The sequence below is a fragment of the Megalops cyprinoides genome, chromosome 14 (assembly GCF_013368585.1).
Source record: "Megalops cyprinoides isolate fMegCyp1 chromosome 14, fMegCyp1.pri, whole genome shotgun sequence".
In the NCBI taxonomy this organism is placed as follows: Eukaryota; Metazoa; Chordata; class Actinopteri; order Elopiformes; family Megalopidae; genus Megalops; species Megalops cyprinoides.
In genome coordinates, this window is record NC_050596.1 from 27,999,562 (window position 1) to 28,014,607 (window position 15,046).

General features: G+C 50.0%; 1 protein-coding gene across 1 annotated transcript in view; it reads right to left on the reverse strand.

Moving 5' to 3' along the window:
- Positions 1-15,046, reverse strand: part of LOC118789431 (partitioning defective 3 homolog B-like) — a 206,495-nt gene that overhangs the window by 127,255 nt on the left and 64,194 nt on the right. The window contains 2 exon segments of the mRNA XM_036545850.1: positions 2,202-2,288; positions 7,614-7,705. Of these exon segments, the coding sequence (XP_036401743.1) occupies positions 2,202-2,288; positions 7,614-7,705 (179 nt within the window).

Consider the following 15,046-nt stretch of genomic DNA (forward strand, 5'->3'; position numbering starts at 1 on the left):
GGCATTTAGCAGGCGCTCTTATCCAGAGCAAGTTAAATCAGTTACGGTGTTTTTACAATGTCATCCATTTATACAACTGGATATGTACTGTGGCAACTGTGGGTTAAGTACCTTGCCCAAGAGTACAACAGCAGTGCCCCAGCCACTATGCTACACTGCCGCCCGACACAGTGCAAACAGAAAACACTCCTCTCATACATGGCCTAGTGTTCACAGAAACCAGAACAGCACAGTTCTAACAGCTGTCACTTCTGACGAGCTGTAATGAAAACAAAGAGAGTCCCTGCTTCACTGTTTGACTACAGCAGCACAAGTCAATGTTTTTGATCTACAGTGTGTGAACACAATGTTGTAAGCCCGTGTTTGATCTCCATGCATTGACTCTGATTTACAGCTGAACAGCTATGTGGAGCAGACAATACCTGCTCTCCAGCAGTCCACATTGACACAGAAGGAGCTTACTGTTGATCTAACTTAGTCATCTCCAATTCAACACCAGCATTAAAGGAGCACAGCTGCGGTGCACAGCTTCAGTTAGTTAGAGTACTGACATCACAGCTTTGGTCAGTTATGTAACTGCAAATTACTGACAGCCACTTTTCTGAGTAGACATTTACATATATCTATATGGCAGACGCAGTTATCCGCTGGGACTTACAAAAAGTGCATTCAACAGGGTTAGGCATGCAGTCATACAGATAGTGAATCATTAGCGCCTTGGGAGTAGGCCCTCAGTTGGAGGGAGTGTCTAAGGCATGTCTAAAGGCACCAGATGGAGGGATGCCCCCCAAAGGAGGGATATAACAGGACGTGGGGGGTTGGGGGGGGATAGAGGTGCAGCTCACAGGGATCCGGTTTAACAGCCAGAAGAGCCACCCTCCCCCTCTGAATGATCCAGGACAATCACCATCAGAATCACCATTGGCCCAAACAGACCTCAGCATATGACACAAAACAGCACACATTCATAAAACGCATGACTTCGGTTAACACATCACTGTCCATCTGTATGAGGATCAGCCCTGTGGCACTGGACACAGCCTGGAGTAAGATGGTGCTTACAGTGTCCACAGCTCCACACCCTCCAGGAGACGGGACTCCACCGCAATCCCCCCTGTGACTGCTCCCCCGACACAGCCCAGGAAGAGTGTCACCTTCCCCGCCACTTCCTGCCACACCGCCTGCCCTCTCTGCCCCCTGCACTTAACATTTAACCCCAGTCATTTTCCCTGGCATAACATCTTAATGAGTTTCCCCCGCACTGGCAGGGCCCCGGCGACCTCCCCGAGAATCACCCTCCTCCCACATGCCTTCAAAGAGCAGGGCGTTTTAATAGGGCAACATCCTCAAAGAGCACGCCTACAGAGAGGGGTCCTTAATGCGTGGCGCACACACACACATACACACACACACACACACACACACACACACACAGTAATACGCACACACACAAACTCTCGAATACATACATACATACATACATTCATACAAACACACACGCGTGCATGCGCACACTCCTATACGAGAAGTTTGTGAAAAAGAAATGGCAAAGTGTGAAGTGTTTTAGCCAAAATCCAGACAGCTGTGGGAGACCTCATCTTGGGGGGATTTATAAAACAATGACAGCCTCCACCTCAATCCCCACCCCTAACACCTATTACTTGTATTGCCTGTATTACTTGTGGTTTGTTTTATGTCCATTATTGCAATGCATTTTTGGATTCTGTGATCTGATGATTGTGATGTACGGTAGTATGTCTACTTGGCTCCCCTTAGTTTCTAGGCTGTTTGGTTCAGGTTGCACAAGTTAACCTGTGGTAGGGCTTGAAGAGTGTTATGCTCACACTCACTGCTCTGGGCGTGTTGTTAGCCTGGTCTGACACTTTTGCTCATTCAACTTGAATGGATAAACTTGTGTTCTTTTGTGCTGGAAGTCGCTCTGCATAAGAACGTCTGCTAAATGAAAGTAATGTATTGTAATGAGCTTGGAGAGGCAGGTAGAGAGAAAACAGAGACGTGGAGAGACAGAGACTGACGGAGAGAAAGAGTGTGCGTTCGAGAGGCAGGTAGAGAGAAAACAGAGACGTGGACAGACAGAGAGTGACGGAGAGAAAGAGTGTGCATTCGAGAGGCAGGTAGAGAGAAAACAGAGACGTGGACAGACAGAGAGTGACGGAGAGAAAGAGTGTGCGTTCGCTTACCGTCCGCTGAGAGAGGAGCAATAGGGCACGACGTGTATCCCCAGTGGTCCATGGTCTCCACTGATCTCCACCATCTTCGTCAGGCTACTGCAGAGAGACATACACACACACACACCAAGTTCTGAGTCTCTTCCCCGCTGTCTGCAAACTCACACACGATGGTGGTCAGAGAGCCGCAGAAGAACACACCCAGTGCGAGCCGTGTGTGTGTGTGTGTGTGTGTGTGTGTGTGAGTGTGTGTGTGAGTGAGTGTGAGTGTGTGAGTGTGTGTGTGTGTGTGTGAGTGTGTGTGAGTGTGTGTGTGTGTGTGTGTGTGTGTGTGTGTGTGTGTGTGTGTGTGTGTGAGTGTGTGTGTGTGTGTGTGAGTGTGTGTGTGTGTGCGTGTGTGTGTGTGTGTGCGTGTGTGAGTGAGTGTGTGTGTGAGTGAGTGTGAGTGTGTGTGTGTGAGTGTGTGTGTGTGTGTGAGTGTGTGTGTGTGTGTGTGTGTGTGTGTGTGTGTGTGTGTGTGTGTGTGTGTGCGTGTGCGTATACTCACACTCTCACGGCCGCACTGCGTTTCATCGCTAGCGCTGTGAGCTCTCTCAGTGGCCTCCGCCAGCAGGTCCGCGAGTCACAGACTCGGCGCATGATCCTGTTTTTCTGCGCTCTGCGCTAAATTGTTAGCACGATGTCTGCATTACGGACGGACAAGGCAACATTTTCAATCTCGCTATTTTTAATCTGTGTTTTCGGTTCGCTCTCGCCGGCGGGGCCTGCCATTGGACAGACGGGACTCAGGCGGAAAACAGAGCCGGAGTTCAAAAAGGATGAAAACGGCAGGAGAGTCTCGAACGGCACAATCAGTGAGGATGAAGCTCTCCCTAATCAAGGCTCTTGTGCTGCTGAACCTGAAGACACCTTTCATATGCATTTAGCTCTCACTCTCCTTCCCTCGCTGTCTAACAACTTCACCCCCGATTCTAGTTCCCTGATCCTCCGAAGCACAAGAACAGTCTCATCTCTTAAAGGGTGACAGAATAGGAACAAAGGGCACATCAGCTGGTGTTTAAATGGGTAATCTGTCTGGAGTAATCAGGTTTGGTCAAGCGTGAACCTTCTTCCGGACTTAACACGCGCAGCAGACGGCACAGGCCCGTCTCTTTCAGCGTGCTGAGTGATGTACTTTTGTGTGAAATCCGCTCAGATAAGCCCATTAAGCGCCGTTCTTCAGCTGCAGCTGGCTGAAAGGGCTCATTTCCTTAAAACACTTGATTTCCTCCTTCCGTTTCTGGGCTGGAGGATCTTTCCCCTTCTCACGCCTTTGCGTCGTCACTCTAATAAGGATCTCCCTGCAATTAATTGACTTAGCGTCTGGAGTTAATGAGTTTATCTGGCTGACCACACGTGATCCTGCCTCTCATTGATCCAGCGCTGACCTTCGTCTTTCTCTCCCATCCCTCATCTCTACTGTAATCACTGCAGCTCTCTGACTGTGGGTGCGCTAACACCTGCACAGGCTAGCAGAAGTCAAACCACCGCCATTGCTCCCAGGATGGGGCGCTGATAAGGGGGTGCCCATGCAGGGGTGCAGGGGTGCAGGGGTACCGGACGAGGGCAGAGACGGGGGAAAGGAAGAGGGGACGGACACAACTAACAAACGGCCGCGGAGCCGGCTGAGGTGAGAGCGCTTTCGGGGGCCCTCTGAAGTGCGGGCTTCATCAACAAACCACTAGTTTCAATTAATCAAGGCCAGGAAAAAAACAACACATATCAAAGCGGCCGCTCACCGCGAGGAAGGCAGAGGGAGGGAGAGAATTAATGAAGAGGCCCTAATGAATACCACATGTGGTAATATGAAGGGGGGGAAAAAACAAGCCGCTGTACAGCCCCTGCCCCCCCATCCCTGCCAACAATCTGCAACTTCCACTCCGCTTGCTCTTCACATCCATTTGCCTTCGGTCTGAGGCAGCCTGGATTAATGGCTAAACCAATGAGCTTGGAGGTAGATGTGCCACACTCATTTACAGAGAAGACTCGGTGAGGGAAATGGGGGAGTGTGGGGGGGGGGGTGATGTTTACAGGTGTTCGCTACCTCCCTGTCTTTCTCAACAAACAGGAGGAGGAAGAAATAAAGAGAGAGAGAGAGAGAGAAAGAGAGAGCGAGAGAGAGAGAGAGAGATTGGGAGGAAAAGAAGAAAGCACCTTAACCACAGCTCTCCTTGCTTTTTCCAGCCTAATCTTCAAAGTGCTGAGGCTGAGAGCTTTACTGGAAATACTAATCAACAATAACAACAAAGGGCCCCAGAGAAGATGAAGGCTTCTGCTTAAACCGGAATGCGGAGGTACCGTACAAAAGGCCCCGCCGAGAAATTCCAGCTCCGCCATTGTTGCAGGTGCGACTATCTGAACGCGCTTACGATTTGTTTACGGTTATTACTGTGTCATTATCATTAGCATTCGATACCGGGGAGAAGGGAGATTTATAGCGCTTGTCGCAGAGTGAGTAATGCCTTTGGAGAAAGGAGGCCCGGTGCTGTGCTTTCCTGGAATGCTCGGCCTCCACTCCTGCGCCGCGTGGGGCCCAAATTAGCTTCCCTTTGATTTGGATCCTACCTCATTCTCAGCCACACGCATCCAGCACATTCCTCCCCTCCAACACCGGCCTTCCAGGGCCCTCAGGTTCACTCATAACAGGAGAGCGCTGGAACGCTTCCTTTGTATCTCCTGCCCTCGGAGAGGTGCAGTGTTATTAACTAGGACTGTGGCTCAGACTGTCACAATGTCCTCATTAGACCAAGAGGGGTCAAGACACGACACTCCTCGATTTACATTCGCACAACAAACACCAACCACAAACAAGCGCACAGGTGCCGGGCACAGCTTGTTAGCCGGGGAAAAAAATAACTGCAAAACCATCTTTCCTGCACTAACATAACAAAACCGCAAAAAAACAGCCGAAATCCCCTTGCCCTGAGGTGAGAGAGAAGCGCTGCCAGAAGAGTAGGACCTGAGTGTAAGGGGGCAGCAGGGGCCCACTTTCTGAGCTGCTTCACAACAGCAGGGGGTCACCGATTAGGTGGTGAACCTCATTACTCTCACTCAGGTGACGTGGTCATGTGTCCGCACAGCCTTGCCCACATGCCTACAGTATCACCTGCAGAGGAAGACTGGTGGGGGGGTCACCTGCCCAGAACTCACCATGAACACACCATCCCCCTGATCCAGATTGGAGAGCACCAACACCCTCATCCTGCAATCAAAATGCAGCGATGTATATCCATACTGGTGTGACATGTAAGCAATGTCATCACCAGCACTGTGTCACTGTATATTACCTCTGAACAAAAAGCGCACCTGCTCACTGTCACTGACAGAAACATGCTTTACACACAAAGCTTAGTGGCACTGAGCCTGCACAGAGGAGCCAGTCAGTCAGTGCAGCCTCTCCCTAAACTGCAACGCTGTGTCTGAATCGTTCCACACGTTAAACACCTGAATTTTATTCATGTGACTTTACATCAGTACAGGAAATGGAGCATTTCGGAGCTAATTCTTTTTGATATAATCGTCGCGGCGTGTCTGAGACGAATGGGGGAATGTGTTCCGGAAAGATCTGGGCCCGCGCGTGCCCCTCTGATGACGGCTGCGCCTGGCCCCTCTCTCTTTAATAAAGCGGCGGTGTTATCAGCAGACGTGATTGGCAGTGGCAGTGATGTGGGGACGTGCTGATAATGACCCCCCCCCCCCCCCCCCCCCTCCGCTCCGTCTCGCTGCCCCTGGGGGACACAGCAGGAAGTGGTTCTGATAAGGACTGGCACCCTGACGAGAGAGGCCCCGCCCCAGAGCCCTGTGGACACGTCCCCCCCCCCCCCCCCCCCCTCCCAAGCCTGTCTCAGCTGAATGCCACCGAGGGCGGGGGGGTCTGTGGGGGTTGGGCGCAGATTGGTGCAAACCATATCAGAGGAGTTCAGTGCACACAGACAACGAGGTGCTCTCTGCCCATCGCCCCATGCTGGCACAGCCAAAACACCGCCAAGCGCCAGCACACCCCTCCAACCCTGCCCCCCCCAAAACCTCCCGCGGCCCTGCCGCTCTCCCGTCATGCCCCTAAAGCGCCGTGAAATCTGACTGGGAATTTGCCATGTCGTCTTGGGCCTCCTCCAGGGGAGCGCTGGCACTGACAGGACAGGGATCCTGGCTCACAGAAAAAAAATTAAAAAAACCCCCCCGGGCTGTCTGACCGGCTACACGACTGGCTCTTTTTTGTCTGGAGCGTTTACCGCCCGAGTTTCCTGACGGCCCAAAGACATGCCAGCTTCGATTTCACAGGGACGCTGACGAACAGCTCGTCCCGGCGAAAAGCCTCATCGCGCTCTTATGACGGGCCGCTGCAATATTTATAGCTAGGTGGGCCAAACTCATTTCAGATTGCCATTTATTTATTTATTTTTTTGCAATTTCAAGGATCATTTACTCACCGCAGTGGCCCGTTCTATCATTTGTAGGTTTTTAAAGTTTGAGTTTGGAGTGAAGGCATCTTATTGCGCCCAGCTCCATGGTTACAAGTAGGTTGCTAGGGAGAGGGAGGTGCTCTGTGAAACTGACAGGGGTCTGACTATAAGACTCTTGGAGGATATCTCACACGCACACACACACACACACTCACACACACTCACACACCACGCGCATACTTCTAATCTCCCTCCTGGAGCTGGTATGCCTTTCTCAAATGTAACTACGAATATGTTCATATATTTATTTTAAATGACATTTTCCCAGTTTACTGACAGACCGCATGAATATGTCCCAAGTTGTAACTAAGTAATAAATAAGTTTTTCACAAAATGCAATAAGTACATGCAGTGGATGACCCACTGGAGACACACTGATGTGACACTCCCATGACCGTCACCATCAGGGTGGCACTGTAGAGTGTGACACGGGCAGGGCCTGGCCCTCCAATAAGAGATGCCAGCTCTAATCCCAGACCAGCTCGTTATCTCCAGCAAGCCCAAACTCATTTATGCTCATGTTTGTTTGTTTGTGTTTTTGACCCCGTTTCCTTCGGCTTTTGTAGTTGCTAATGATTCATCGTTTAATATGCGAGTTCAGCAAAGCCTTGATCTCTCTAATAAAGGGGGAAGAAAAGGGGGAAAATATTCAACTGCTTCTTAATGCTACAGTGGGGAAGGGAAAACAACCACACTGTACGTAACACACACACACACACACGCATTTACACATACTCATACAAACACACACACACACACACACACACACACACACACACAGTGCATAAACATTCACATGTACGCATGCACACACACACAAAATGCACACACAAATGCATAAGCGTACACACACACACACACACACACACACACACACACACACACACACAAACACACACACACACAGAGTGGCGGTTCTTACCTGGGAGAGATCTGCTTCATTTTGGAGGTGGGCACATCGGCTCGGTGTCTCTCGTCAGCTTCGCCCTGGTCTGTGGGCGTGTGGTTCACTCCCTGTGGGAAAACACAAGGGGGTGTTACTTCTGTTGGCTTTGGGTGCCTGTTGCTGTCCCTCTTGCTGGTGGGCCGCTGGGTCAGTCACAGCCTGATAATGAGTGGCCTTCATCAGTCACATGATGCCCCCCCCCCCCCCCCCCCCAGCACATCCTCATGTAAGCACACCCCAAAAACCGCACAACTCCATTCCCTGCCTCCTTCTCTCCCCCTGTCCAGAGAACACTGCGTGGAGTGAATCACGCTACACAGCAACCCCCCGCAGCGAAAACCTCAGAGAAAAGTAAATAAAATATATGTGAACTTTAAACAGAAACACATGAACGCTGGGGCAGCCCAATTAGGCCCTTCTGCCTCGTCACTTTCAGTGTGTCATTAGCCCTAACGATGAGCGCAGGCCTGCTCAAGCTCCATCCCCCAAACCCCACCGCCCTCACCCCCCGCCTGGACCCCCTACTCTCACACAGCCCCCATCCGCAGCATATAATGCTCCATACACAAAACCTGACCCAGTTTTTGGGAAACAACCCAATTAGCCATGTTGGGTCATGTGATCATGAAGGAACAGCAATCAGACCTATCAGCATCCCTCTACTGCTGTTGGGCATCGATCATCTATAGCGCTGTGGCTTTATCTCTGCCTATACACACACACACACACACACAGTAATACATACACATGCACTAATACGTACACATACACACACTAATACACACACTCTAAGACACGCACACATGCATGCACACAAACACATACACGCACTAATACATACACACACACTAATACGCACACAGAGACACACATGCACACACACACACACACACACAAATACGCTCACACACAGACACACAAATTCCCACAAACTCCCTCCTTTTCTCACACACACACACACACACACACTTATATATAAAGCAAATATGAGAAACTGATTTGCGTATCCAACAAATAAACAAGTGTTTGTTTGTTTTTAATATGGCTTCCCTTGAGATCCCTCTTCAGCCAGGATATTAAAAGCAGGTTGTGTGTCTGTAAGCAGATACAGAGTACAGTAATCACTTGCGGGTCACCTGTCAGGTGAGGATGACTGATGTCTGGTGGGATGGGGGTAATGTATCAGGACCCCCCCCCCCTCCCCCGCGGGTGACAGCGTGTGTGTGTGGGGTCACCACAACGCAGCAATCCTAATGTACTTCCCCGTGACCTCTGACCCCATCACATCCATACCCCATCTGTCAGTCCAGCTCCTGCATCGCGCTTGGTTACATCTGTAATGTTTCTCTCAAGAGAGGAGGAGGGGGAGTGGCTGGGGGGTGGGCGGGGCGAGGGGGAGTGGCTGAGGGGGGGTCGAGGGGGGCTTTGTGAAGAGCAATGTGTCTTCCCATCATACCTTGCTACGGAACACTGAGGTACAGTACAAATTCATATTGAAATAAGCTTACATAAACAAGGTGAGGTATTTTGGGGGGGGGGTGTCAATTCCAGTGCAGTGGTAATTTAAACCACAATTTCAACTTTTTTTTTCTAAATGTGCAGACTGCACCAGCACACCGGACTCGAGTAAACTCATTTTTATCACAGTGTGTGTGTGCGTCTGCATGTGGGTGGTGGTGGTTCTATGAGGAAAAAAAAGACATTTAAATTGCTACCAGAAATAACTCCAGTGGTCACAGAGTGTGAAGAGAGTAATTAAAAACAGTGAGGAGAGGAGAGGGAAGATTGGATTCACCTGAGCTGATTCAGCATATTACTCACTTTCACGCTTCTTTGGAAGACACACTGTTATTGTGCCACTCTCGGGTTTCGGGGCATGATAAATACTCACTGTTAAATATGATTACTGTCTTCAAACAGGACACTTTCATTACACTTACCCACAGATTCAACCTAATATTTAAAGTAATTGAATAGATTCTTGCATCGCTAACGCTTTGATACGGTTCGCTTCTCGCGTCTGCGGCGGTGTTCTGTCTGCTAGCTGCCTCTCTCGCAGATCCGTCCTGAGAGACCGCCAGCTCCCAGTTCTATCCTGGGCCCCTTCAGCGGTTCTAACTCTTAATTTAAACTGCTGATCTGAGATGTCATCTTGGTTACTGATGATAAAGTATTTTTTTTTGGGAAAGTCACTTATATCACAGAGAAACTGGAAGGCCTTAAATTTGGGAAACAATAACGTCCTCTGTCCTCCTGTTTCCACGCTAAAGTCAGAGTATTCTGCAGTCCATATGGCAATTCTATATATTGTGTAAAAAGTTACAGGGAATTTGTTTTGCTGGAGTAACGGTTGTCCTTGTATGCACTGTTATTATTTTATCAATACTGCTGCAGACTTGTCTACTAATAATATTGAGTGAGGATCATCAGCTCAGAGTTGCCTTTGAGTTCACTAAGGGAGATATTCCCAAGTGTGTCACTCAAAGCACTTTTCAGGCTTTGCTTTCAGTATTTAGAACAACATATGTTTATATATAACAGTATATTTCTGTTGGTGATATTAACTGGTTATCTGAAACATGGGATAAATATGTGTAATTAAAAAAAAAGCATCTTCCGCAGCTTATCTAATGAGAGTCAACACCCACAAGCTCAGTTCAGCCATAGGCAGGTAGATCGGGTGGGACCACGTTGCCGTGACGATAACCGCACTGGTGAGAGAGCAGTGGGGCAGAGGGTCAGGGCCACTGCCACTAAAAGTGGCCTCAGTGTCACACTGGTCCCTACAGCAGCCGTCACCATAAAGAGGCAATCCCCGGAGAACCAGGGACATTTGTCAACATCCGAGAGTGGCCTGTTACCTCCCCTCCACACGTCAAAAAAGCAAACACCAGAACGCTTCATCCGAATTACTCCCCACACACACCTCCGAGCCACAGCTCACACTGACACTCTCTCACCGAACTCACCGCTGCCTCCACACAAACCCCGGCCTCCACAATAATACTGCCCCCTTAGGAAGATATGAATTACAACCCGGGTAGGAGACATTAAAAATAACTCCAGATTTTATTTTTCAACTATTAAACCCAAGTGGGCTTTGAAACAAGAAAATATTCCCACTCCAATTAGCATCCTCCAGAAGCCCTCTCCCAGGAACGGCTCGCTAATGACCTGAGGAAGAGCTGGAAGTTAAATAAATAAATAACAACACTGACTGACAAACTGAAACCTTTCACCTCAGACTAATAGGTTCTCACTTAAAGTGAAACACTTTCTTCTAGAGACATAGATGTCTGCCTGATCTAACAAGGTGTGTGCACTGTACCTAACAATTCTTTAAAAAAACACATCCCAGCAATTAACTTCGTAATAAGGATATTATCTACTTTGCATTTTAAAGTAAAATAATCCAGCGTTCTGGCAGAGAGGTGCTTTCAAAGGCAAGTGCAAATAAGCTTCACCCAGACGCAGATGAATTTAGACTTTGATCCACCACTAACGTAATCCACGCAGATTATTAGTAAAGCCGGTAATTCTGGACGGGTTTTGCTGCTAGTCTCCAATGAGGCTATAGGGCAGGTAAAACTGGGATTCTTGCGAAGCAGTCAAAGCAAAACGTACACAAAAAACCTAAAAACCAGAACGGGGTAAACACCAACCCTCTGAGCGCACCCTCCCACCGAACACGCTCTTTTCCTGTCAGACACTTTTTTAACGCTCCCTAATCTCTGAGCAGGAGCGATTCACACAGAGCTTCAGACCCCGGCTCCTGTTCGTTAATCCCGGAGTGACCGCGAGGGCGTGCGTTACGCGCTCCTTTCACACTCACTTCACGGAAAGGCAGAGGGACGATCCGAACAATTACACAGCCCCCATTACTTCAGAGACTCCCGCTATAAGTCTACAATCCGTGTCTGAGACAGGCACTCTGTGCATTAATGTACCACAACCCTGTCATTTGGGACTCCCGCGTGGTTATTAGGGGCCGGGGGGCGAGAGCGAGGCGGGGGGGGGTGTGCGAGTCGGACGGGCAGCCCTCCCGTCGGTGGCAGGCACCCCGCACTCACCGCAGTGACGGAGGGGGCTGCGGCCCCAGTGTTCTGACGGCGCTCGCGAACCATGTAATTTCTACATCTTCATTTGCATGTCAAAGCTCTCTTCCCGACGCAGCGTACGGCGCGCGGCAGAGGCTGCCATCTTGAAAGCCGGTGTGTCACTTTGCTCATTGTTCGCATCTCAAGACTCCTTTCAAAGCCTTCCATTCCGTGCTTGTTTGTCGGATTCCGGCGACGCGGCGAACAATCGCTTGTTTTGACTCGACAGGCAGTGCGCAGCCACCCGAATTAAGAGCTTTAATTAAATGTCAAGGTTAACAATTCCAATTTGCGCTGTTTTGTTTTTGCTAAAGAGGTTTTAGACAACAATGAACGCTAAAGGAGAAGTTTTCAGCTTTTTGGAGGGGTACAGAGGGGTACAAAGAGCAATGGCATGGTCATGCTCCAAGCTGGTGCTTCCGCACCCAGCCAAGACATGGAGACCAATAAATGGACAGCCCTTCTCATAACAGAGACAAAGGTTGCTATACTGGGGAGAGATGGAGATTAGGTTATAGATGTCCGCTGCAGCACTGTCATCAGGTGCAGGGACCCCACTGCTGTCCACACCAATGGAGGGCAGGATCTCAGCCCCCGCTGGCCCAAACGCAGCCCAAACCTATAAATATTCATCCGCATTTTTCTGCTCATTATCCACAAGCAGGAATGCCATGGGGGAGAAAGCTACTGATCTTCATCCATTTCAGCTGGAAACGCACAATTAGAGGGACGGGAGCGTAAACAAACGAAACGACGTGACAGCCTCTCCAGCTGCCGAGCTACAGCGTCCATTCCTCCGCGCTCCGCTCCTGAGACGGCGGTCTTACGACAAAACAGCAGGGCCCCCGTGCGGATCCCCTTAAAAGCCTGTCAGCTTTACGGATGGCGTGGGCCACGGCGGGCCTTTGAAGCCGCCCCTGTCATGCTGGCCCCAAAACGGCAGCTTAGGGGAGGTCAGCACAGCGCGTTTCTAACCAAACATAGCCCGGCGTTTATCCAGTGGGGTCAGGACAGGTGTGGCTACTGTATGGATGCGTGGGAGAGACAGCAGCCCCCCCCCCGGCCCCCCCCCACGCAGACAGCTCCATGGCTCGGCCTCCGCCAAGCGAAAGCTGCCAGTTTAATTACCCCCAGTGGGTCGGTGAGAAAGCGCTGGCAGAACCGATGTTAATTGGAGGGTTTGTGAATGAGAGGATGTTATATCAAGCAGGGAGCGATTTGAACGCGAGCGTTTGTTTCCTTTCGAGAGCAGTTTTCAAGAGAGGGGCGAGAGGGAGAGAGGCGTGAGAACGAGAACAGGCAGACGGCGCAGCTGGCAGACAGCGGCTGCCTCCCCTGGGCTGCGGCGGATGAAATGAAGGGATAATGAGGTATCTCCGGCGCGATCGCGGTGTCACGCGTCGGCAGGTGTCGTCTGTAGGAAAGCCGGGAGGGCAGAGGGGCGCGGCTCGCAGTCAGACATGGCCCGCGCGCGGGGCAGCGACGGCTCTGGGGTCACTTCTACCCACTCCATTGCGATGGAGGTGCGAGGGGTGGGGTGCACACCAGCGTGACCCAGAGAGCTGAGAAACCTGAGGAAGGGGTCGTAAACATGCCGGAATCCACAGCTGTCGCTATGCTGACGTCAGGTCAGCCGCAGGCAGAGGCACGCCCTGCGTGAAAGCAGCACTGGGTTGCGTGCTGCTGACCCAGGATCAGATTTAACAGGCAGTGCTGTGAAAGTAAAGAAGCTGGGCATCTGCTATCCATGCACAAGCTGCTGCGTGCCACTCCCAGGACACAAGGGTGCAACAGCAGACACCGAACCCACGAGGAACGGCCTCATAAATCTGGCAAACGCTTCGCAAACTCAAACACGGCTAAGATGATGAGCTCATAGGTTTAAGCATTGGCTGCATCAAACATATGAAAGAATAAAAACTCTGAAGAGCTTACCACTTACTGCTGTCTTAGCCTGTGTTGTAAGCATCTGTCAGATTCTTGAGAGCTGCAATGATCCTGTTATGACATCACTTCTAAGGGTGCTACCGAGAATGAACCCCTTTGATCTCAGACTGGACAGTGATTGACAGCTTATTTCACGTGTGTGAAACCAAACCCGCACGAGAGAGCAACTTCCTGAAGAACACGGCCATGGTGGTCCAAAGCGTAGGCTGAGCTGGCTCGGCCTGCGTGATTCGATACCGGCCGGGAAGGGTTTCAGACGGGGGCTGTGGGACCACTGCTATTAGCAATAAACGCTACTGGCTCTTTTAGTGTGGGAAATGGGGGATGAGTTGTGTGGAAAGAGGGGGGAAAAAAACAGCCAAAAATCGGTGAAGTGAACAGACTGACAGAGAAAGGGAACACCGTAGCTAACCGATGGTTTGAAAGTACGAGTGCATGACTGTGTAACTGGCAGACAGGAGTTTGGAGTTTTTTGGACAGATCAGTAAAGTAACAGTTCCACTGGTGGTGGGTTAGTGAACTGCAGCTGAAAGAGGACTGTCCCGGGAAAGCATTCCCGACAAACCCTGTGAGGTGCGTGAAGCCACAATACACACACACTGCTCATCACAAGATTCAGCAGCGTCTTGAGGCTGTTAGGAGCAGATAAGCTTATTATTCATTAAATGCCTAGACACATTTCAGGAAACAGATTCCCACCCTGATGGAGGCCCATCTTATTGATGTGTATGAAATTGAACCTTCCCTCTAAACAGCACACACCCCCAGCTACTGCTGCATGCCACGATGAGCAATAACAGAAGCTCCTCACTGAAGTTTGAAATGTAAGCGCTATCTGACAGGTGAGCACTGGGGCTGCTGGGTATTACCCAGCAGCCTTCACACAACCTCGGGTCCATTGGGTATAGCTGTAAAAATCGGTCTCCTCCCAGGTGATTGACATCACTCTGAATGACCACCACAGGGACTCAATCAAATGACCAGAAGGACCACATCAGGTGACCACTGGGACCCAATCAGAGGGCCTGAAGTCCCTCTGCTCCATCTTAGACAGACAAACAACAGTATAGCCTGGAAGAAAAACACCACCAAAGACAAGCTTCTAATTGGGTCTTGAAGGAGCAAGAGGGATAAACTGTAATAAAAATAGACCATGAATAAATCTACTTTTATCTGCTCACAGCAGACATTTTAACAAATATTTCACAAGAGATTATGAACTCCGCTCCACTGACAAGATCAACCTCGTCAAATCAAACTATTAACAATGAAGCAGCGTATATTCTAATGGCACAAAGAAGACCAGCAACATCACTATTTATTTACATAAATTTACATGAATAGGTATACCACTTCTGAATGGAT